The sequence below is a fragment of the Drosophila novamexicana genome, unplaced genomic scaffold (genome assembly GCF_003285875.2).
Source record: "Drosophila novamexicana strain 15010-1031.04,08,12 unplaced genomic scaffold, DnovRS2.1 tig00004554-arrow-pilon, whole genome shotgun sequence".
In the NCBI taxonomy this organism is placed as follows: domain Eukaryota; kingdom Metazoa; phylum Arthropoda; class Insecta; order Diptera; family Drosophilidae; genus Drosophila; species Drosophila novamexicana.
Window position 1 is genome coordinate 4134872 of NW_020825051.1, and position 23397 is coordinate 4158268.

The 23397-nt window shown below is 35.1% G+C and overlaps 2 protein-coding genes across 4 annotated transcripts; both read right to left on the minus strand.

The window, feature by feature from the left end:
- Window positions 1-280: 280 nt before the first annotated feature.
- On the minus strand, window positions 281-6299 carry LOC115769852 (carbohydrate sulfotransferase 11). 3 transcript variants are annotated; one of them, XM_030714832.1, is made up of 10 exons: window positions 6191-6299; window positions 4770-5225; window positions 2121-2330; window positions 1707-1790; window positions 1561-1624; window positions 1426-1492; window positions 1217-1361; window positions 1009-1164; window positions 607-947; window positions 281-544 (listed from the first exon to the last, which is right to left on the minus strand). In XM_030714832.1, exons 2-10 carry the CDS (start codon window positions 4908-4910, stop codon window positions 451-453), a joined length of 1302 nt encoding a protein of 433 aa, XP_030570692.1. In that variant the 5' UTR covers window positions 4911-5225; window positions 6191-6299; the 3' UTR covers window positions 281-450. The 3 variants fall into 3 exon arrangements, with proteins under 3 accessions (XP_030570692.1, XP_030570691.1, XP_030570693.1); XM_030714831.1 differs by lacking the exon at window positions 6191-6299 and having other exon boundaries at window positions 4770-5282; XM_030714833.1 differs by lacking the exons at window positions 2121-2330; window positions 6191-6299 and having other exon boundaries at window positions 284-544; window positions 4770-5270.
- Window positions 6300-6755: 456 nt separating this feature from the next.
- LOC115769627 (adenine phosphoribosyltransferase) lies at window positions 6756-7932 on the minus strand. The gene is made up of 3 exons (XM_030714535.1): window positions 7552-7932; window positions 7189-7426; window positions 6756-7132 (listed from the first exon to the last, which is right to left on the minus strand). The coding sequence occupies exons 1-3, from the start codon at window positions 7641-7643 to the stop codon at window positions 6917-6919; spliced, it is 546 nt and encodes a 181-aa protein (XP_030570395.1). The 5' UTR covers window positions 7644-7932; the 3' UTR covers window positions 6756-6916.
- Between the last annotated feature and the right edge of the window lie 15465 nt (window positions 7933-23397).

Consider the following 23397-nt stretch of genomic DNA (forward strand, 5'->3'; position numbering starts at 1 on the left):
GTGTAACGGTATCTCAGTTAATTAGCTAGTTAATTCATTATATTGTATGTAGTTGAATTTACCAATTTTTTATTGCTATTTTTTGTATTCATTTTATTATTATTAATATTATTATGATCATAATTATTATTATTATTATTAACATCAAAATAAAACCAAATGGATATTTGGACCCAAATTATCTGCCCCATCGTCAGCTGCGAATGTCGTTTAGCTCTTGCTTTTATTTTCCTGTTTAATTTCCCTTTTAGTATATAAACAACGCATTTTGTTTTTGTTTCATTTCAATAGTTTCTGCCATTAACTTTATTATTGTTTCATTCATTATTATCAACATTTGCAATTACCTACTGTGACGGCTAATTAGTTCGTATGTGTCTAAGTGTTTTGTTTTGCTTTTATTTTATACCTTTCGCTAAACTTTATGAATTTTAAGTTTCGCTTAATTAACTACACCCCCGATGCGACGGCGCCTGCTAATTCATCTGATCTGGCGAATTGCAAATATTCCTTTACATCGTAGTCGAACAGATCAAAGTCAAAACTGTGAGTATAAGATAAGTTAAGGTTCGTTTACCATTTAGTTCTTATCGCTGTTTGACTCACCGATAATATTCGTATAGTTCCATCATCTCCTGCCTGGTGAGCTGGGAATAGAACTGCTGTTGCAGCTCCTGTGTCTTTCTGTCTCCTTTGCCCATGTTGCGCCAGACGGGCGCTATGACGCGCTGGAGGCCAGTCTTTTCGATTAGATATAGTTGATCCTCTGCCAACGATTCGAACTTCAATATCATATCGAATCGAATCAGGCAGGGCGTGCAGAACGATGTGGCCGATACAAAGTGCATGTCTATATAGTTGCCCCGCTTCACCTGATCCAGCAGCCAGTGCACGAACTCTGGAAACGATGGATACTTTGTAGTGCCAGCACGTGAGATCAGCTTGGGCTGCAATGGATGCAAACAAGTTAGGTGAACATTGGTATATATGTATATTCTTGTACAGCACCTTCTTCCGATAGGTCCGCACAATGCTGCGGCCCAGCTTGTCATGAAAGGAATAGGGCAGCGCGAACACGATTTTGTCTCGATAGGCGCTCAGCAGTCTCTCGAAGGGGTTTCTGGCTATGATAAATGTAATTGAATCGTTCTGCGCCTCGTGCAGCTGCAAAGAAAATCAATTAATATTTCAAATTGGGAATTATTAGGGATCTCACCTCTTGCAGCGTTACGCGTGGATAACGCTCTCTGGCCAGATTGAGCAGAATCTTTTTGGTCTTAAGCAAATAGCTCGGCGTGTAGCCGGCCAGCACGTTGAAATTGAACATCCAGGATGAGGAGGCCGCCTTGAAGACATTGCACCTGCAATCATTGGACGCACATGCTCTAATACAGCTATCCGTTAACAGTGCAGAGCTGCTCTTACCATATAATATGATATTTTTTATTAACCAAAAACTCCCAAGTGTTGGGCGTATGCCAGGAATCCTGGCCTGTAATTATAATACACACTATTCATAGCACCTATAAAGAGTCGTAAATGTTATTTGTCAAGCCTCACCCAACACATCCAGTCCGAACTCGGAGCACTTGTCCTTCAGTCTATTGAGCCGCGCCTCCATACGCTGCGCCCGCATAAAGATAAAGCGTATATGGTATGTAATAGTTGTTAACAATGGCCATTATGGTAAGCCCAAAAGCACCTACCACGGACATTTCCTGCATTTCCTCCTCCGAAAGCGACTGCACCGCGTAGTCGGGTATGAGCGAGAGTCCCGTCTCATTGTTGATCTGTTGGAGTAGTTGGGAGCAAGTGGATAAATAAGCGATTGGTTGGGTTAGGCTGACAGCCTGACAGGCACTTAATGACTATTTTTATAAGCAAATGTTTTCGAGGAGGAGGAGGAGCAGGAACCTGAAGACGGGCCATGCCAAGCCCAAAGCAACTGCCAATCATTCATTTTAGGGATAGATAACAGATAAGGCCAAAGAATTTTAATTCCTGCGCGCTTTTTTAATGCACCCATAAATTTGACGGTTGAAATTGTTTTTGTGTGTTGCTGTTGTTGTTGTAGTGTTTACTTTGCCATTAACAATGTGTGTGTGTGGGTAAATATTTACTTTATCAACATAGCGCCACTTATTCTTAGTCTTGCCCGTTGCGACCACGGTTAGCTCCTTGTTTTTGTTTTTGTTCAGCAGCAGCACAGGATAACGAAATGTTTGACCCGCCGGCTGCTGCTGTTGCTGTTGCCGCTGTTGCTGCTGATGCTGCTGCTGCTGCTGCTGTTGCTGCTGTTGCTGCTGCTGTGGCTGTTGCGCATTAAAAGCCTAAAAAAGCATTTGCATTTAGACGTGTTACACAGAGAAACGGTTGCTTAAATGCAAACATGACGTGGCGTATGCGTAATATACAAGCGTTTCGGTTATGATGCTCAGCAAAGCGGTCCTACATAAATGCATAAAGCACTGCTCAAGGCGCAACCACTGACACCGCTGACACTGATGACCCCGCTGACACCGCTGACACCGCTGACAGCGCAACTGACTCATGTCGCTGGCATGCCAGTGTCAAGGTAGCCTCAACGAGCCCAATTAAAATCCCACTGGGCAGCTCTGTCAACTGGCATCGTTATAAATCTAGATGATTGTTTAGCGGTCATTGTGGCGCGTATAACTATACCCTGCTTTCAAACTGTTGGTGGGTAGGGTATATCATATAAAACAGTAGGCAAAACCAAACAAAAAGCAGAATAGTTTGGAACTACTTATGAAAATTAACTTAAGCTTGACATGCAAATTTACATATCTTTCGATTTCAATACATATAAAGATATAGTTGAACTCTTCTAGTTTTTAAAGTTTATTACTTTATTATCTTAAATTATAATCCCATATTTATAATTACAATCTTAAGGCTCTACTTTGGCCAGCTGCAAATCTGGACATAGCCTACTTTTAAGCGCAGCTAACTTTCACACATTTAATTCTTATGTACGACGTATCTCTTAGTCGATCACACAGGATTATAGCAAATTATTTCGCAGCAAAAGTGGCGCTATGTGCATGACATGAACTGTGGCAGGTTAATACATACATATGTGTATGTGTGTGTATATGGGAGATGTGATATGTGGGCGTGATGTGGGCGGTCGGTCTGCCGCTTAAGCAGCACTCGGTGCCTGCGCGCGTGTGTATGCGTGTGTGTGCGTAGGTGAGTTTGGTGTGTTACGTGTTAGACGCTGTGCCTAATTATGCCAATGTTGAGCACAACACGGCGTATGCGTGCTTTATTTCTTTTATTTCACGTGCTTTGTGCCTGCCTAAGCATTAAGTCACCATTGTTAAATACAGAAACAAATTAGAGGCCAACTTTCCATTAATATGCGTTTGTCTTGGTGCCAAACATCGATTTTCCTGCGCCTCTGACGTGTCCTGTGCAAGTGCTGCTTCCCGCCAAGGCAATTAAATTCAGCCCACGCGAATGTTCTTAAATGCAAGTGGCCTAAGGACATAATTGCAATGCGCAGGGAGGAGGAGGGAGGCCGACGCCTTTGTGTCTGGCAAGCAAATATAAAGAAGCTAAAGGCAAAGCATTGCCTAGGGAGGCGTTCAATAGTAGGCGTGCCGATTCCACATTTAAGTGTCAATTGTTAATTGGCAATGAGAAATTTCACACACACACACACACATACACACACAGCTGACGGCAGGCCTGAACAAAATTTCGTTTCAATTTGCACTTTTTAAGAGCGCTCTCTAGAAATGGGCCCCCCGTGATACGCCTCGAGTCGGCTTGCTAAACGTGTAACGAGGTGTTAAAAACTTTGATAAATAAACAAGCGTAAATAATGAAATTTAATTAAGCATTTGCGAATTTCCCATTCTCACTGTTTGAATACGGCAAATATATATCTAGAACATTATTATTGTATCTGGCGAATGCCCTTCACACAGCACGCGTGCCTATTCACGGCTATACGAATGCGATTAAGGCCCCAGCAGATGCTCTTCACGTATCTAGTATAAACTAGATCTTCGAAATTGTACAAATTTGCTAAATTACGAATAGAAAGAGAACTGAGAGCATATAGGTGCATAGTGTAATATATATATGTGTATATGTATATATTGAGCGTAGCCAAAACTATTACAGGGTATAAAAAATACTTATTTCTTCTGGAAAGTACCCAAATTTGTTAAGTTTTGTATATAAAGGGTAACTAAGCATATAGTTGCCTTTGCGAAATTTGTATTTAACCAATATAATTAGATCCCTCTAAGTCATACCCTAAGTTACAAGTCATTATGGGATTTTTCCGCTCGGAAAGCTTTTGCCCAAGCGCCATTAGACATTGATCTATTGCTTAATGCTTCACAATTGATTTGCTGGAATTGTTATAGGGAGTTTTTATGGGGCTGCGTAATGCATTGAATAACGAGCAATCGATTGGCGGCAATGTGCTTGTTGTCAGGGGCAGCCCCTGCAAACATTTGCGCCACATTTGTGGCATAATCCAAAACAAAATGTGTTTGCAGGGCACTTCAAAGCTTCCAGGCTACCAGCTAACAACAACTACAAAGGTGCTTACGACCTTGGCCAAACACACACACACACACACACACAACACTATCCTACATGAATGTGTGTTGTGCTTGCTGTGCAATTTTACTATATATACTATACATGTACATATACAACATACTATAAGATATATATATATATATATATATGAATATATACATAAGCATAGGGGGGCACACACTCACCTCGTATCCCTTAATCTTCTGCAGCTGCTCATTCCATACCAAATAGATGAGCGATAGGGGCAGCAATAGGAGCGATAGGGCCGTAAAGATGAGCAAATATCGCCGAACGCGACAATTTGCGTTGCTCTTGTTCAATTTCATTTAAACACAAGGCCAAATGCATAGGAACTGTTTGTAGTTTAGTTAGCCATTCGCTCGACACTCATGTTATTCATAATATTATTATTTCTCGTATTCATATTCATTTTGATATATTTTCCTTTGCTATCGATGTACAACATTTTCTTCTTTTATTTATTCATTTTTTTTGCTTATATTTTTTTACTTTTGGCTGTCTCTGCTACGCGGTAAATGTTGCGTGCAGTTGGCGACAGTTTTTGTACAATTTTCTCATAGTCTTTTTGCTGGCCGTTTGTTGTTGTTGTTGCTGCTGTTTAGCTATATTTAGTTGCTGTGCTATATATTGAAAATATAAATATACAAATAGTTAGTACGGGCATGTAGCATACCCAGCATAATTGATGACAAACATTTCTACTGCTGCTGCTGCTGTGCAAAAACTTTGACCCCTTTGAGTCTTATTTATAGCCCAGCTAACAGTTAAAATTGTGTCACTGCAACAAAAACATAACAATTGAATTTTCGGTGGGCTTTTTTTTTGGGGTGTCTTTTATGACTCGGTCTTTGGGGTGCTGCTGCTGCAAGAAGTCAAGATGTCAACTATTGATTTTTACGACTCTGTTGGAGTGCGGAGTGGGGAGTGGGAAGACGGGGGGTTTGTTTGGCAGCGCCAGGTGCAATGCTGTTGCCTGACTTTGGCTGCTTCGCCTCACTCAGCAGCCAGTTAAATTTTATTTGTTTGTCAGACCGTATGTGCTAGAAATACAAATATCAAATATAATTTAACAGCAATTTGTTTTTTATTTGCCAACTTTTTAGGCAATGCTCCAAGTTTGGTTCGGTATTTGTATAAAATTCATTTGAATTGGCGCACGACACACACACAAACACAAGCATCTCATACTCATACACACACAAACACACACACATGCAAACAATCACAAGCACGCAAACAAAACAAATGAAGGTGCACGCGGCGTATACGTAACGCTATCAATTGCTGCCGTGCCTCGCGCGACAATTGCTGCCAGTTTGTTGTTGGGTTTCGATTGTGTGCCAATTGAAAGACGCTCAATCAATATTAATTGAAGCAGCCACTGTGATTTTGTATGCGCCCAGCAAACACAACAAAAAAAAAAAAAAACAAACAACGTATTTTGAAACTAAACACTGCAAAACGCTTGCAATTGGTGGGCGTGCGAAACTGTTGCGGGCCGCCCGAGGGGCTGGGGCGGGGTCGGATATATAGCAGCCAGCAAACATAACACAACACAACACAAAACAGAGCACACACAACGCACCGTTCCGAGCGACGCACATTTCACGAATGAATTCAAATGCGAAATGAGCACAGGCAGGCAGCTACTGAATTGGCTGCTCCCGCCTCCGACCCTTCGACCGTTCGACCGTTCAACCGACTCTCCCGACTGCCGACGGTCCGGACTATTCGACTGTCAGTTCAGTTTCAGTTTCAAATTTTTAGTTTTTGCGCCGGCGTCGCCCATGCGGCAGCTCTTGCCTGCTGGCGTTGTTTGTGGGAGCTCAGTCTGTGCCTTTGATTTGTTTATCGGCGAGCGAAGAGCTCAGTTTTGTACGCTGCCGTAGGGCAAACATTTTTGTTTATAGCTGAGCAAAATGCAAGGCCGGCAAGAGTAGCAGCTAAATTAGAATGCGCAGAGAGAACGTGGACGGTTGGAGAGCGCACGAGAAGACTGTGACAATGGTGGGGGTTGCTTTCAAAGCAGAGGGTGGCCCATAAAGTTATATGTGCTCCCCATAATTCTTTTGTCAGCATTAGATATAGTGGCAAATTCAAAAAGCCCTGGCATCATAAAATAAAAAGACTAATTTAATTGTATAAAAACATTAAATCATATATTTGCACTTATTTAGTTTGTTCCGACAACCATTCAGTTAAAACGTGCTCATTGCAAGTTCCATAAAGTATTACAAAAATTCACTTGGTGATATTTTGAGGTAAAATATTTCGTTGCTAAATGCATATATGGTAGTTACAGATGTGCTGCTCAGTACTTTATCAGGGAATGTACATCGCAGTCCAGCTTCTTGCGGCCATCCAATGCCACCAGCTCGATGACAACCAAGCTTTCCAGCACCACGCCGCCCAGCTTGCGTACCAGCGCCGTGGCAGCCAACAGTGAGCCACCCGTTGCCAGAAGATCATCGACAATGACCACCTTTTGGCCCGGCTTGATGGCTGCGCGCTGCAGCTCAAATGTGTCCTATAAGAATAACATTATAGCAGATATAACATAGTAAGACATGTTTGTCTGCTTACTGAACCGTATTCCAGCTGATATTCGACGGCGACCACCTCGCCCGCCAGTTTGCCCTTCTTGCGTATGGGTGCACAGCCCACGCCCAGCTCGGTGGCCAGCAGCAGATTAAAGAGAAAGCCACGCGAATCCAGACCAACTATAAGCTCCACATCTGGATGAACGGTGCGTATGTGCTTTACCAGCAAATCACGCAGATAAACACAGGCTTTGCTATCGGTGAGGGCGCCGAATATGTCACTGCCAGACAATTAGAGATAAGAAAGGGAACACATGTTAATCGACTGATAGGAAGTTAACTATGTATAATAAACAATACGCATGTTAAATAGCACTTTGATGGAGTGATAAGCTAACTGACCCACCGGAAAACAATGCCCTTCTTTGGAAAGTCAACATATTCGCCAATCTTTGACTTGACATAGTCGAGTTTATCTGCAGCACTCAGTTCGCTCATTTTGGCAGCGGCTTCAGTTCAGGCTTTATCTCTTGTTGCACAATTGACGGATCCCAAAAATAATTTGCAGTTTTACGCCTGCTACGTGAGTTTCGCGTGGTGTCTTCGAAACTGACTCCAAAAAGATTGTGTGGCAACAGCTGATAAGCCAACTGCTAATCAGCTGTGCAAGGTGGTTGCTAGTGGTGGCAAATAACAGGGTTGACTCGACGATGTATTTCTAGACATTGGCGGGAAAATTTGAAAATTTCATTCCATTCGGTCATGTCTTTAACTTTGTTGATGACATTCTGGTATATCTCCGGAAAATCATGTCCGAATTTGAAATTGTATACTATTTTTGACACGTAAAGATCGGCAATATCGATTGGCTTCAAAATTTTATACTCTAAATTTTTACCCAAATCGGCAAAACATCACGTTTTTTGTTAAAAACGGGGTCGGTTCGAAAATAAAAACTTTTTTGATGACTTTTTTTTAATATCTCGAGTAAATATCGTCTAATTTCGGAATGTTATACCTTTTTAAATTCGTACTTAATTTTTTGCCGATTTGGGTCAAAATTTAGATTTTAATACTTTTGATGCCAATCGATAGTACTGATAGTTAAGAGTTGAAAATGGTATAAGATAACGAAACATTATTAGGCCGAGATATTCCAAAAAATCTTCAAAAAAGGTTGACTTCACAAACGAATCGGTTTTTGGTCCATCATTTTTTTCACCCCCTCGATTTTGAATTTGTTCGAATGCCAATTGATAGTAGGGATCCGTACGAGTTTAAAAAGGTATAACATTATAAAATCAGACGATATTTACCGGAGATATTCAAAAAAAATCATCAAAAAAGTTTGGATTTTTGATCCGACCCCGATTTTGAAAAAAAACGTGATGTAACCCCTCGATTTTTGGTCGATTTTGGTCAAAATTTAGATTTTTATTTTTTTGATGCCAATCGATAGTACTGATCCTTACGAGCTCAAAATGGTATAAAATTACAAAGTCTGACATTATTTGGCCGAGATATGCCAAAAAATCATCAAAAAAGGTAGATTTTAAAAACAAATCGGTTTTTGGTCAATCATTTTTTTCACCCCCTCGATTTTGAATTTGTTCGAATGCCAATTGATAGTAGGGATCCGTACGAGTTTGTAAAGGTATAACATTATAAAATCAGACGATATTTACCGGAGATATTCAAAAAAAATCATCAAAAAAGTTTGGATTTTTGAACCGACCCCGATTTTGAAAAAAAACGTGATGTAACCACTTGATTTTTGGTCGATTTTGGTCAAAATTTAGATTTTTATTTTTTTGATGCCAATCGATAGTACTGATCTTTACGAGCTCAAAATGGTATAAAATTACAAAATCTGACATTATTTGGCCGAGATATGCCAAAAAATCATCAAAAAAGGTAGATTTTAAAAACAAATCGGTTTTTGGTCAATCATTTTATTCAACGCATCGATTTTTAATTTGTTCGAATGCCAATTGATAGTAGGGTTCCGTACGAGTTTAAAAAGGTATAACATTATAAAATCAGACGATATTTACCGGAGATATTCAAAAAAAATCATCAAAAAAGTTTGGATTTTTGATCCGACCCCGATTTTGAAAAAAAACGTGATGTAACCACTTGATTTTTGGTCGATTTTGGTCAAAATTTAGATTTTTATTTTTTAGATGCCAATCGATAGTACTGATCCTTACGAGCTCAAAATGGTATAAAATTACAAAATCTGACATTATTTGGCCGAGATATGCCAAAAAATCATCAAAAAAGGTAGATTTTAAAAACAAATCGGTTTTTGGTCAATCATTTTTTTCACCCCCTCGATTTTGAATTTGTTCGAATGCCAATTGATAGTAGGGATCCGTACGAGTTTGTAAAGGTATAACATTATAAAATCAGACGATATTTACCGGAGATATTCAAAAAAAATCATCAAAAAAGTTTGGATTTTTGAACCGACCCCGATTTTGAAAAAAAACGTGATGCACCCACTTGATTTTTGGTCGATTTTGGTCAAAATTTAGATTTTTATTTTTTTGATGCCAATCGATAGTACTGATCCTTACGAGCTCAAAATGGTATAAAATTACAAAATCTGACATTATTTGGCCGAGATATGCCAAAAAATCATCAAAAAAGGTAGATTTTAAAAACAAATCGGTTTTTGGTCAATCATTTTTTTCACCCCCTCGATTTTGAATTTGTTCGAATGCCAATTGATAGTAGGGATCCGTACGAGTTTGTAAAGGTATAACATTATAAAATCAGACGATATTTACCGGGAAAATTTAGATTTTTATTTTTTTTGATGCCAATCGATAGTACTGATCCTTACGAGCTCAAAATGGTATAAAATTGCAAAATCTGACATTATTTGGCCGAGATATGCCAAAAAATAATCAAAATAGGCAGATTTTGAAAACGAATCGGTTTTGGTCAATCATTTTTTTTACCCATCGATTTTGAATTTGTTTGAATGCCAATTGATAGTAGGGATCCGTACGAGTTTAAAAAGGTAAAACATTATAAAATCAGACGATATTTACCGGAGATATTCAAAAAAAATCATCAAAAAAGTTTGGATTTTGGAACCGACCCCGATTTTGAAAAAAAACGTGATGTAACCCCTCGATTTTTGGTCGATTTTGGTCAAAATTTAGATTTTTATTTTTTTGATGCCAATCGATAGTACTGTTCCTTGCGAGTTCAAAATGGTATAAAATTACAAAATCTGACATTATTTGGCCGAGATATTCCAAAAAATCATCAAAAAAGGTAGATTTTAAAAACGAATCGGTTTTTGGTCAATCATTTTTTTCACCCCCTCGATTTTGAATTTGTTCGAATGCCAATTGATAGTAGGGATCCGTACGAGTTTAAAAAGGTATAACATTATAAAATCAAACGATATTTACCGGAGATATTCAAAAAAAATCATCAAAAAAGTTTGGATTTTTGAACCGACCCCGATTTTGAAAAAAAACGTGATGTAACCACTTGATTTTTGGTCGATTTTGGTCAAAATTTAGATTTTTATTTTTTTGATGCCAATCGATAGTACTGATCCTTACGAGCTCAAAATGATATAAAATTACAAAATCTGACATTATTTGGCCGAGATATTCCAAAAAAAATCATCAAAAAAGGTAGATTTTTTTGGAACGTCATATCTTCCCTGGAGCTATGTCGTTTTGGAACGTCATATCTCCCCTGGAGCTATATCGTTTCGGAACGTCATATCTATGTAGTTCCCAACATTTTAAAATCAGACGATATTTACCGGAGATATTCAAAAAAAATCATCGACAAAGTTTCGATTTTTGACCCGACCCCGATTTTGAAAAAAAACTTGATGTAACCACTTGCTTTTTGGTCGATTTTGGTCAAAATTTAGATTTTTATTTTTTTGATGCCAATCGATAGTACTGATCCTTACGAGCTCAAAATGGTATAAAATTACAAAATCTGACATTATTTGGCCGAGATATGCCAAAAAAATCATCAAAAAAGGTAGATTTTAAAAACAAATCGGTTTTTGGTCAATCATTTTATTCAACGCATCGATTTTTAATTTGTTCGAATGCCAATTGATAGTAGGGTTCCGTACGAGTTTAAAAAGGTATAACATTATAAAATCAGACGATATTTACCGGAGATATTCAAAAAAAATCATCAAAAAACTTTGGATTTTTGAACCGACCCCGATTTTGAAAAAAAACGTGATGTAACCACTTGATTTTTGGTCGATTTTGGTCAAAATTTAGATTTTTATTTTTTTGATGCCAATCGATAGTACTGATCCTTACGAGCTCAAAATGGTATAAAATTACAAAATCTGACATTATTTGGCCGAGATATGCCAAAAAATAATCAAAATAGGCAGATTTTGAAAACGAATCGGTTTTGGTCAATCATTTTTTTTACCCATCGATTTTGAATTTGTTTGAATGCCAATTGATAGTAGGGATCCGTACGAGTTTAAAAAGGTAAAACATTATAAAATCAGACGATATTTACCGGAGATATTAAAAAAAAATCATCAAAAAACTTTGGATTTTTGAACCGACCCCGATTTTGAAAAAAAACGTGATGTAACCACTTGCTTTTTGGTCGATATTCCAAAAAATCTTCAAAAAAGGTTGACTTCACAAACGAATCGGTTTTTGGTCAATCATTTTTTTCACCCCCTCGATTTTGAATTTGTTCGAATGCCAATTGATAGTAGGGATCCGTACGAGTTTGTAAAGGTATAACATTATAAAATCAGACGATATTTACCGGAGATATTCAAAAAAAATCATCAAAAAAGTTTGGATTTTTGATCCGACCCCGATTTTGAAAAAAAACGTGATGTAACCACTTGATTTTTGGTCGATTTTGGTCAAAATTTAGATTTTTATTTTTTTGATGCCAATCGATAGTACTGATCCTTACGAGCTCAAAATGGTATAAAATTACAAAATCTGACATTATTTGGCCGAGATATTCCAAAAAATCATCAAAAAAGGTAGATTTTAAAAACGAATCGGTTTTTGGTCAATCATTTTTTTCACCCCCTCGATTTTGAATTTGTTCGAATGCCAATTGATAGTAGGGATCCGTACGAGTTTAAAAAGGTATAACATTATAAAATCAAACGATATTTACCGGAGATATTCAAAAAAAATCATCAAAAAAGTTTGGATTTTTGATCCGACCCCGATTTTGAAAAAAAACGTGATGTTAAGAGTTGAAAATGGTATAAGATAACGAAACATTATTAGGCCGAGATATTCCAAAAAATCTTCAAAAAAGGTTGACTTCACAAACGAATCGGTTTTTGGTCCATCATTTTTTTCACCCCCTCGATTTTGAATTTGTTCGAATGCCAATTGATAGTAGGGATCCGTACGAGTTTAAAAAGGTATAACATTATAAAATCAGACGATATTTACCGGAGATATTCAAAAAAAATCATCAAAAAAGTTTGGATTTTTGATCCGACCCCGATTTTGAAAAAAAACGTGATGTAACCCCTCGATTTTTGGTCGATTTTGGTCAAAATTTAGATTTTTATTTTTTTGATGCCAATCGATAGTACTGATCCTTACGAGCTCAAAATGGTATAAAATTACAAAGTCTGACATTATTTGGCCGAGATATGCCAAAAAATCATCAAAAAAGGTAGATTTTAAAAACAAATCGGTTTTTGGTCAATCATTTTTTTCACCCCCTCGATTTTGAATTTGTTCGAATGCCAATTGATAGTAGGGATCCGTACGAGTTTGTAAAGGTATAACATTATAAAATCAGACGATATTTACCGGAGATATTCAAAAAAAATCATCAAAAAAGTTTGGATTTTTGAACCGACCCCGATTTTGAAAAAAAACGTGATGTAACCACTTGATTTTTGGTCGATTTTGGTCAAAATTTAGATTTTTATTTTTTTGATGCCAATCGATAGTACTGATCTTTACGAGCTCAAAATGGTATAAAATTACAAAATCTGACATTATTTGGCCGAGATATGCCAAAAAATCATCAAAAAAGGTAGATTTTAAAAACAAATCGGTTTTTGGTCAATCATTTTATTCAACGCATCGATTTTTAATTTGTTCGAATGCCAATTGATAGTAGGGTTCCGTACGAGTTTAAAAAGGTATAACATTATAAAATCAGACGATATTTACCGGAGATATTCAAAAAAAATCATCAAAAAAGTTTGGATTTTTGATCCGACCCCGATTTTGAAAAAAAACGTGATGTAACCACTTGATTTTTGGTCGATTTTGGTCAAAATTTAGATTTTTATTTTTTAGATGCCAATCGATAGTACTGATCCTTACGAGCTCAAAATGGTATAAAATTACAAAATCTGACATTATTTGGCCGAGATATGCCAAAAAATCATCAAAAAAGGTAGATTTTAAAAACAAATCGGTTTTTGGTCAATCATTTTTTTCACCCCCTCGATTTTGAATTTGTTCGAATGCCAATTGATAGTAGGGATCCGTACGAGTTTGTAAAGGTATAACATTATAAAATCAGACGATATTTACCGGAGATATTCAAAAAAAATCATCAAAAAAGTTTGGATTTTTGAACCGACCCCGATTTTGAAAAAAAACGTGATGCACCCACTTGATTTTTGGTCGATTTTGGTCAAAATTTAGATTTTTATTTTTTTGATGCCAATCGATAGTACTGATCCTTACGAGCTCAAAATGGTATAAAATTACAAAATCTGACATTATTTGGCCGAGATATGCCAAAAAATCATCAAAAAAGGTAGATTTTAAAAACAAATCGGTTTTTGGTCAATCATTTTTTTCACCCCCTCGATTTTGAATTTGTTCGAATGCCAATTGATAGTAGGGATCCGTACGAGTTTGTAAAGGTATAACATTATAAAATCAGACGATATTTACCGGAGATATTCAAAAAAAATCATCAAAAAAGTTTGGATTTTTGATCCGACCCCGATTTTGAAAAAAAACGTGATGTAACCCCTCGATTTTTGGTCGATTTTGGTCAAAATTTAGATTTTTATTTTTTTGATGCCAATCGATAGTACTGATCCTTACGAGCTCAAAATGGTATAAAATTACAAAATCTGACATTATTTGGCCGAGATATTCCAAAAAATCATCAAAAAAGGTAGATTTTAAAAACGAATCGGTTTTTGGTCAATCATTTTTTTCACCCCCTCGATTTTGAATTTGTTCGAATGCCAATTGATAGTAGGGATCCGTACGAGTTTAAAAAGGTATAACATTATAAAATCAAACGATATTTACCGGAGATATTCAAAAAAAATCATCAAAAAAGTTTGGATTTTTGATCCGACCCCGATTTTGAAAAAAAACGTGATGTTAAGAGTTGAAAATGGTATAAGATAACGAAACATTATTAGGCCGAGATATTCCAAAAAATCTTCAAAAAAGGTTGACTTCACAAACGAATCGGTTTTTGGTCCATCATTTTTTTCACCCCCTCGATTTTGAATTTGTTCGAATGCCAATTGATAGTAGGGATCCGTACGAGTTTAAAAAGGTATAACATTATAAAATCAGACGATATTTACCGGAGATATTCAAAAAAAATCATCAAAAAAGTTTGGATTTTTGATCCGACCCCGATTTTGAAAAAAAACGTGATGTAACCCCTCGATTTTTGGTCGATTTTGGTCAAAATTTAGATTTTTATTTTTTTGATGCCAATCGATAGTACTGATCCTTACGAGCTCAAAATGGTATAAAATTACAAAGTCTGACATTATTTGGCCGAGATATGCCAAAAAATCATCAAAAAAGGTAGATTTTAAAAACAAATCGGTTTTTGGTCAATCATTTTTTTCACCCCCTCGATTTTGAATTTGTTCGAATGCCAATTGATAGTAGGGATCCGTACGAGTTTGTAAAGGTATAACATTATAAAATCAGACGATATTTACCGGAGATATTCAAAAAAAATCATCAAAAAAGTTTGGATTTTTGAACCGACCCCGATTTTGAAAAAAAACGTGATGTAACCACTTGATTTTTGGTCGATTTTGGTCAAAATTTAGATTTTTATTTTTTTGATGCCAATCGATAGTACTGATCTTTACGAGCTCAAAATGGTATAAAATTACAAAATCTGACATTATTTGGCCGAGATATGCCAAAAAATCATCAAAAAAGGTAGATTTTAAAAACAAATCGGTTTTTGGTCAATCATTTTATTCAACGCATCGATTTTTAATTTGTTCGAATGCCAATTGATAGTAGGGTTCCGTACGAGTTTAAAAAGGTATAACATTATAAAATCAGACGATATTTACCGGAGATATTCAAAAAAAATCATCAAAAAAGTTTGGATTTTTGATCCGACCCCGATTTTGAAAAAAAACGTGATGTAACCACTTGATTTTTGGTCGATTTTGGTCAAAATTTAGATTTTTATTTTTTAGATGCCAATCGATAGTACTGATCCTTACGAGCTCAAAATGGTATAAAATTACAAAATCTGACATTATTTGGCCGAGATATGCCAAAAAATCATCAAAAAAGGTAGATTTTAAAAACAAATCGGTTTTTGGTCAATCATTTTTTTCACCCCCTCGATTTTGAATTTGTTCGAATGCCAATTGATAGTAGGGATCCGTACGAGTTTGTAAAGGTATAACATTATAAAATCAGACGATATTTACCGGAGATATTCAAAAAAAATCATCAAAAAAGTTTGGATTTTTGAACCGACCCCGATTTTGAAAAAAAACGTGATGCACCCACTTGATTTTTGGTCGATTTTGGTCAAAATTTAGATTTTTATTTTTTTGATGCCAATCGATAGTACTGATCCTTACGAGCTCAAAATGGTATAAAATTACAAAATCTGACATTATTTGGCCGAGATATGCCAAAAAATCATCAAAAAAGGTAGATTTTAAAAACAAATCGGTTTTTGGTCAATCATTTTTTTCACCCCCTCGATTTTGAATTTGTTCGAATGCCAATTGATAGTAGGGATCCGTACGAGTTTGTAAAGGTATAACATTATAAAATCAGACGATATTTACCGGAGATATTCAAAAAAAATCATCAAAAAAGTTTGGATTTTTGATCCGACCCCGATTTTGAAAAAAAACGTGATGTAACCCCTCGATTTTTGGTCGATTTTGGTCAAAATTTAGATTTTTATTTTTTTGATGCCAATCGATAGTACTGATCCTTACGAGCTCAAAATGGTATAAAATTACAAAGTCTGACATTATTTGGCCGAGATATGCCAAAAAATCATCAAAAAAGGTAGATTTTAAAAACAAATCGGTTTTTGGTCAATCATTTTTTTCACCCCCTCGATTTTGAATTTGTTCGAATGCCAATTGATAGTAGGGATCCGTACGAGTTTAAAAAGGTATAACATTAAAAAATCAGACGATATTTACCGGAGATATTCAAAAATTTTTGATGCCAATCGATAGTACTGTTCCTTGCGAGTTCAAAATGGTATAAAATTACAAAATCTGACATTATTTGGCCGAGATATTCCAAAAAATCATCAAAAAAGGTAGATTTTAAAAACGAATCGGTTTTTGGTCAATCATTTTTTTCACCCCCTCGATTTTGAATTTGTTCGAATGCCAATTGATAGTAGGGATCCGTACGAGTTTAAAAAGGTATAACATTATAAAATCAAACGATATTTACCGGAGATATTCAAAAAAAATCATCAAAAAAGTTTGGATTTTTGAACCGACCCCGATTTTGAAAAAAAACGTGATGTAACCACTTGATTTTTGGTCGATTTTGGTCAAAATTTAGATTTTTATTTTTTTGATGCCAATCGATAGTACTGATCCTTACGAGCTCAAAATGATATAAAATTACAAAATCTGACATTATTTGGCCGAGATATTCCAAAAAAAATCATCAAAAAAGGTAGATTTTTTTGGAACGTCATATCTTCCCTGGAGCTATGTCGTTTTGGAACGTCATATCTCCCCTGGAGCTATATCGTTTCGGAACGTCATATCTATGTAGTTCCCAACATTTTAAAATCAGACGATATTTACCGGAGATATTCAAAAAAAATCATCGACAAAGTTTCGATTTTTGACCCGACCCCGATTTTGAAAAAAAACTTGATGTAACCACTTGCTTTTTGGTCGATTTTGGTCAAAATTTAGATTTTTATTTTTTTGATGCCAATCGATAGTACTGATCCTTACGAGCTCAAAATGGTATAAAATTACAAAATCTGACATTATTTGGCCGAGATATGCCAAAAAAATCATCAAAAAAGGTAGATTTTAAAAACAAATCGGTTTTTGGTCAATCATTTTATTCAACGCATCGATTTTTAATTTGTTCGAATGCCAATTGATAGTAGGGTTCCGTACGAGTTTAAAAAGGTATAACATTATAAAATCAGACGATATTTACCGGAGATATTCAAAAAAAATCATCAAAAAACTTTGGATTTTTGAACCGACCCCGATTTTGAAAAAAAACGTGATGTAACCACTTGATTTTTGGTCGATTTTGGTCAAAATTTAGATTTTTATTTTTTTGATGCCAATCGATAGTACTGATCCTTACGAGCTCAAAATGGTATAAAATTACAAAATCTGACATTATTTGGCCGAGATATGCCAAAAAATAATCAAAATAGGCAGATTTTGAAAACGAATCGGTTTTGGTCAATCATTTTTTTTACCCATCGATTTTGAATTTGTTTGAATGCCAATTGATAGTAGGGATCCGTACGAGTTTAAAAAGGTAAAACATTATAAAATCAGACGATATTTACCGGAGATATTAAAAAAAAATCATCAAAAAACTTTGGATTTTTGAACCGACCCCGATTTTGAAAAAAAACGTGATGTAACCACTTGCTTTTTGGTCGATATTCCAAAAAATCTTCAAAAAAGGTTGACTTCACAAACGAATCGGTTTTTGGTCAATCATTTTTTTCACCCCCTCGATTTTGAATTTGTTCGAATGCCAATTGATAGTAGGGATCCGTACGAGTTTGTAAAGGTATAACATTATAAAATCAGACGATATTTACCGGAGATATTCAAAAAAAATCATCAAAAAAGTTTGGATTTTTGATCCGACCCCGATTTTGAAAAAAAACGTGATGTAACCACTTGATTTTTGGTCGATTTTGGTCAAAATTTAGATTTTTATTTTTTTGATGCCAATCGATAGTACTGATCCTTACGAGCTCAAAATGGTATAAAATTACAAAATCTGACATTATTTGGCCGAGATATTCCAAAAAATCATCAAAAAAGGTAGATTTTAAAAACGAATCGGTTTTTGGTCAATCATTTTTTTCACCCCCTCGATTTTGAATTTGTTCGAATGCCAATTGATAGTAGGGATCCGTACGAGTTTAAAAAGGTATAACATTATAAAATCAAACGATATTTACCGGAGATATTCAAAAAAAATCATCAAAAAAGTTTGGATTTTTGATCCGACCCCGATTTTGAAAAAAAACGTGATGTAACCACTTGATTTTTGGTCGATTTTGGTCAAAATTTAGATTTTTATTTTTTTGATGCCAATCGATAGTACTGATCCTTACGAGCTCAAAATGGTATAAAATTACAAAATCTGACATTATTTGGCCGAGATATGCCAAAAAATCATCAAAAAAGGTAGATTTTAAAAACAAATCGGTTTTTGGTCAATCATTTTATTCAACGCATCGATTTTTAATTTGTTCGAATGCCAATTGATAGTAGGGTTCCGTACGAGTTTAAAAAGGTATAACATTAAAAAATCAGACGATATTTACCGGAGATATTCAAAAAAAATCATCAAAAAAGTTTGGATTTTTGATCCGACCCCGATTTTGAAACCACTTGATTTTTGGTCGATTTTGGTCAAAATTTAGATTTTTATTTTTTAGATGCCAATCGATAGTACTGATCCTTACGAGCTCAAAATGGTATAAAATTACAAAATCTGACATTATTTGGCCGAGATATGCCAAAAAATCATCAAAAAAGGTAGATTTTAAAAACAAATCGGTTTTTGGTCAATCATTTTTTTCACCCCCTCGATTTTGAATTTGTTCGAATGCCAATTGATAGTAGGGATCCGTACGAGTTTAAAAAGGTAAAACATTATAAAATCAGACGATATTTACCGGAGATATTCAAAAAAAATCATCAAAAAAGTTTGGATTTTGGAACCGACCCCGATTTTGAAAAAAAACGTGATGTAACCCCTCGATTTTTGGTCGATTTTGGTCAAAATTTAGATTTTTATTTTTTTGATGCCAATCGATAGTACTGTTCCTTGCGAGTTCAAAATGGTATAAAATTACAAAATCTGACATTATTTGGCCGAGATATTCCAAAAAATCATCAAAAAAGGTAGATTTTAAAAACGAATCGGTTTTTGGTCAATCATTTTTTTCACCCCCTCGATTTTGAATTTGTTCGAATGCCAATTGATAGTAGGGATCCGTACGAGTTTAAAAAGGTATAACATTATAAAATCAAACGATATTTACCGGAGATATTCAAAAAAAATCATCAAAAAAGTTTGGATTTTGGAACCGACCCCGATTTTGAAAAAAAACGTGATGTAACCCCTCGATTTTTGGTCGATTTTGGTCAAAATTTAGATTTTTATTTTTTTGATGCCAATCGATAGTACTGTTCCTTGCGAGTTCAAAATGGTATAAAATTACAAAATCTGACATTATTTGGCCGAGATATTCCAAAAAATCATCAAAAAAGGTAGATTTTAAAAACGAATCGGTTTTTGGTCAATCATTTTTTTCACCCCCTCGATTTTGAATTTGTTCGAATGCCAATTGATAGTAGGGATCCGTACGAGTTTAAAAAGGTATAACATTATAAAATCAAACGATATTTACCGGAGATATTCAAAAAAAATCATCAAAAAAGTTTGGATTTTTGAACCGACCCCGATTTTGAAAAAAAACGTGATGTAACCCCTCGATTTTTGGTCGATTTTGGTCAAAATTTAGATTTTTATTTTTTTGATGCCAATCGATAGTACTGATCCTTACGAGCTCAAAATGGTATAAAATTACAAAATCTGACATTATTTGGCCGAGATATGCCAAAAAATAATCAAAATAGGCAGATTTTGAAAACGAATCGGTTTTGGTCAATCATTTTTTTTACCCATCGATTTTGAATTTGTTTGAATGCCAATTGATAGTAGGGATCCGTACGAGTTTAAAAAGGTAAAACATTATAAAATCAGACGATATTTACCGGAGATATTCAAAAAAAATCATCAAAAAAGTTTGGATTTTGGAACCGACCCCGATTTTGAAAAAAAACGTGATGTAACCCCTCGATTTTTGGTCGATTTTGGTCAAAATTTAGATTTTTATTTTTTTGATGCCAATCGATAGTACTGTTCCTTGCGAGTTCAAAATGGTATAAAATTACAAAATCTGACATTATTTGGCCGAGATATTCCAAAAAATCATCAAAAAAGGTAGATTTTAAAAACGAATCGGTTTTTGGTCAATCATTTTTTTCACCCCCTCGATTTTGAATTTGTTCGAATGCCAATTGATAGTAGGGATCCGTACGAGTTTAAAAAGGTATAACATTATAAAATCAAACGATATTTACCGGAGATATTCAAAAAAAATCATCAAAAAAGTTTGGATTTTTGAACCGACCCCGATTTTGAAAAAAAACGTGATGTAACCACTTGATTTTTGGTCGATTTTGGTCAAAATTTAGATTTTTATTTTTTTGATGCCAATCGATAGTACTGATCCTTACGAGCTCAAAATGATATAAAATTACAAAATCTGACATTATTTGGCCGAGATATTCCAAAAAAAATCATCAAAAAAGGTAGATTTTTTTGGAACGTCATATCTTCCCTGGAGCTATGTCGTTTTGGAACGTCATATCTCCCCTGGAGCTATATCGTTTCGGAACGTCATATCTATGTAGTTCCCAACATTTTAAAATCAGACGATATTTACCGGAGATATTCAAAAAAAATCATCGACAAAGTTTCGATTTTTGACCCGACCCCGATTTTGAAAAAAAACTTGATGTAACCACTTGCTTTTTGGTCGATTTTGGTCAAAATTTAGATTTTTATTTTTTTGATGCCAATCGATAGTACTGATCCTTACGAGCTCAAAATGGTATAAAATTACAAAATCTGACATTATTTGGCCGAGATATGCCAAAAAAATCATCAAAAAAGGTAGATTTTAAAAACAAATCGGTTTTTGGTCAATCATTTTATTCAACGCATCGATTTTTAATTTGTTCGAATGCCAATTGATAGTAGGGTTCCGTACGAGTTTAAAAAGGTATAACATTATAAAATCAGACGATATTTACCGGAGATATTCAAAAAAAATCATCAAAAAACTTTGGATTTTTGAACCGACCCCGATTTTGAAAAAAAACGTGATGTAACCACTTGATTTTTGGTCGATTTTGGTCAAAATTTAGATTTTTATTTTTTTGATGCCAATCGATAGTACTGATCCTTACGAGCTCAAAATGGTATAAAATTACAAAATCTGACATTATTTGGCCGAGATATGCCAAAAAATAATCAAAATAGGCAGATTTTGAAAACGAATCGGTTTTGGTCAATCATTTTTTTTACCCATCGATTTTGAATTTGTTTGAATGCCAATTGATAGTAGGGATCCGTACGAGTTTAAAAAGGTAAAACATTATAAAATCAGACGATATTTACCGGAGATATTAAAAAAAAATCATCAAAAAACTTTGGATTTTTGAACCGACCCCGATTTTGAAAAAAAACGTGATGTAACCACTTGCTTTTTGGTCGATATTCCAAAAAATCTTCAAAAAAGGTTGACTTCACAAACGAATCGGTTTTTGGTCAATCATTTTTTTCACCCCCTCGATTTTGAATTTGTTCGAATGCCAATTGATAGTAGGGATCCGTACGAGTTTGTAAAGGTATAACATTATAAAATCAGACGATATTTACCGGAGATATTCAAAAAAAATCATCAAAAAAGTTTGGATTTTTGAACCGACCCCGATTTTGAAAAAAAACGTGATGTAACCACTTGATTTTTGGTCGATTTTGGTCAAAATTTAGATTTTTATTTTTTTGATGCCAATCGATAGTACTGATCCTTACGAGCTCAAAATGATATAAAATTACAAAATCTGACATTATTTGGCCGAGATATTCCAAAAAAAATCATCAAAAAAGGTAGATTTTTTTGGAACGTCATATCTCCCCTGGAGCTATGTCGTTTTGGAACGTCATATCTCCCCTGGAGCTATGTCGTTTTGGAACGTCATATCTCCCCTGGAGCTATATCGTTTCGGAACGTCATATCTATGTAGTTCCCAACATTTTAAAATCAGACGATATTTACCGGAGATATTCAAAAAAAATCATCGACAAAGTTTCGATTTTTGACCCGACCCCGATTTTGAAAAAAAACTTGATGTAACCACTTGCTTTTTGGTCGATTTTGGTCAAAATTTAGATTTTTATTTTTTTGATGCCAATCGATAGTACTGATCCTTACGAGCTCAAAATGGTATAAAATTCGAAAATCTAACATTATTTGGCCTAGATATGCCACAAAATCATCAAAACAGGTTGATTTTGAAAACGAATCGGTTTTGGTCAATAATTTTTTTTTACCCATCGATTTTGAATTTGTTCGAATGCCAATTGATAGTAGGGATCCGTACGAGTTTAAAAAGGTAAAACATTATAAAATCAGACGATATTTACCGGAGATATTCAAAAAAAATCATCAAAAAAGTTTGGATTTTTGAACCGACCCCGATTTTGAAAAAAAAACGTGATGTAACCCCTTGATTTTTGGTCGATTTTGGTCAAAATTTCGATTTTTATTTTTTTGATGCCAATCGATAGTACTGTTCCTTGCGAGTTCAAAATGGTATAAAATTACAAAATCTGACATTATTTGGCCGAGATATTCCAAAAAATCATCAAAAAAGGTAGATTTTAAAAACAAATCGGTTTTTGGTCAATCATTTTTTTCACCCCCTCGATTTTGAATTTGTTCGAATGCCAATTGATAGTAGGGATCCGTACGAGTTTGTAAAGGTATAACATTATAAAATCAGACGATATTTACCGGAGATATTCAAAAAAAATCATCAAAAAAGTTTGGATTTTTGAACCGACCCCGATTTTGAAAAAAAACGTGATGTAACCACTTGATTTTTGGTCGATTTTGGTCAAAATTTAGATTTTTATTTTTTTGATGCCAA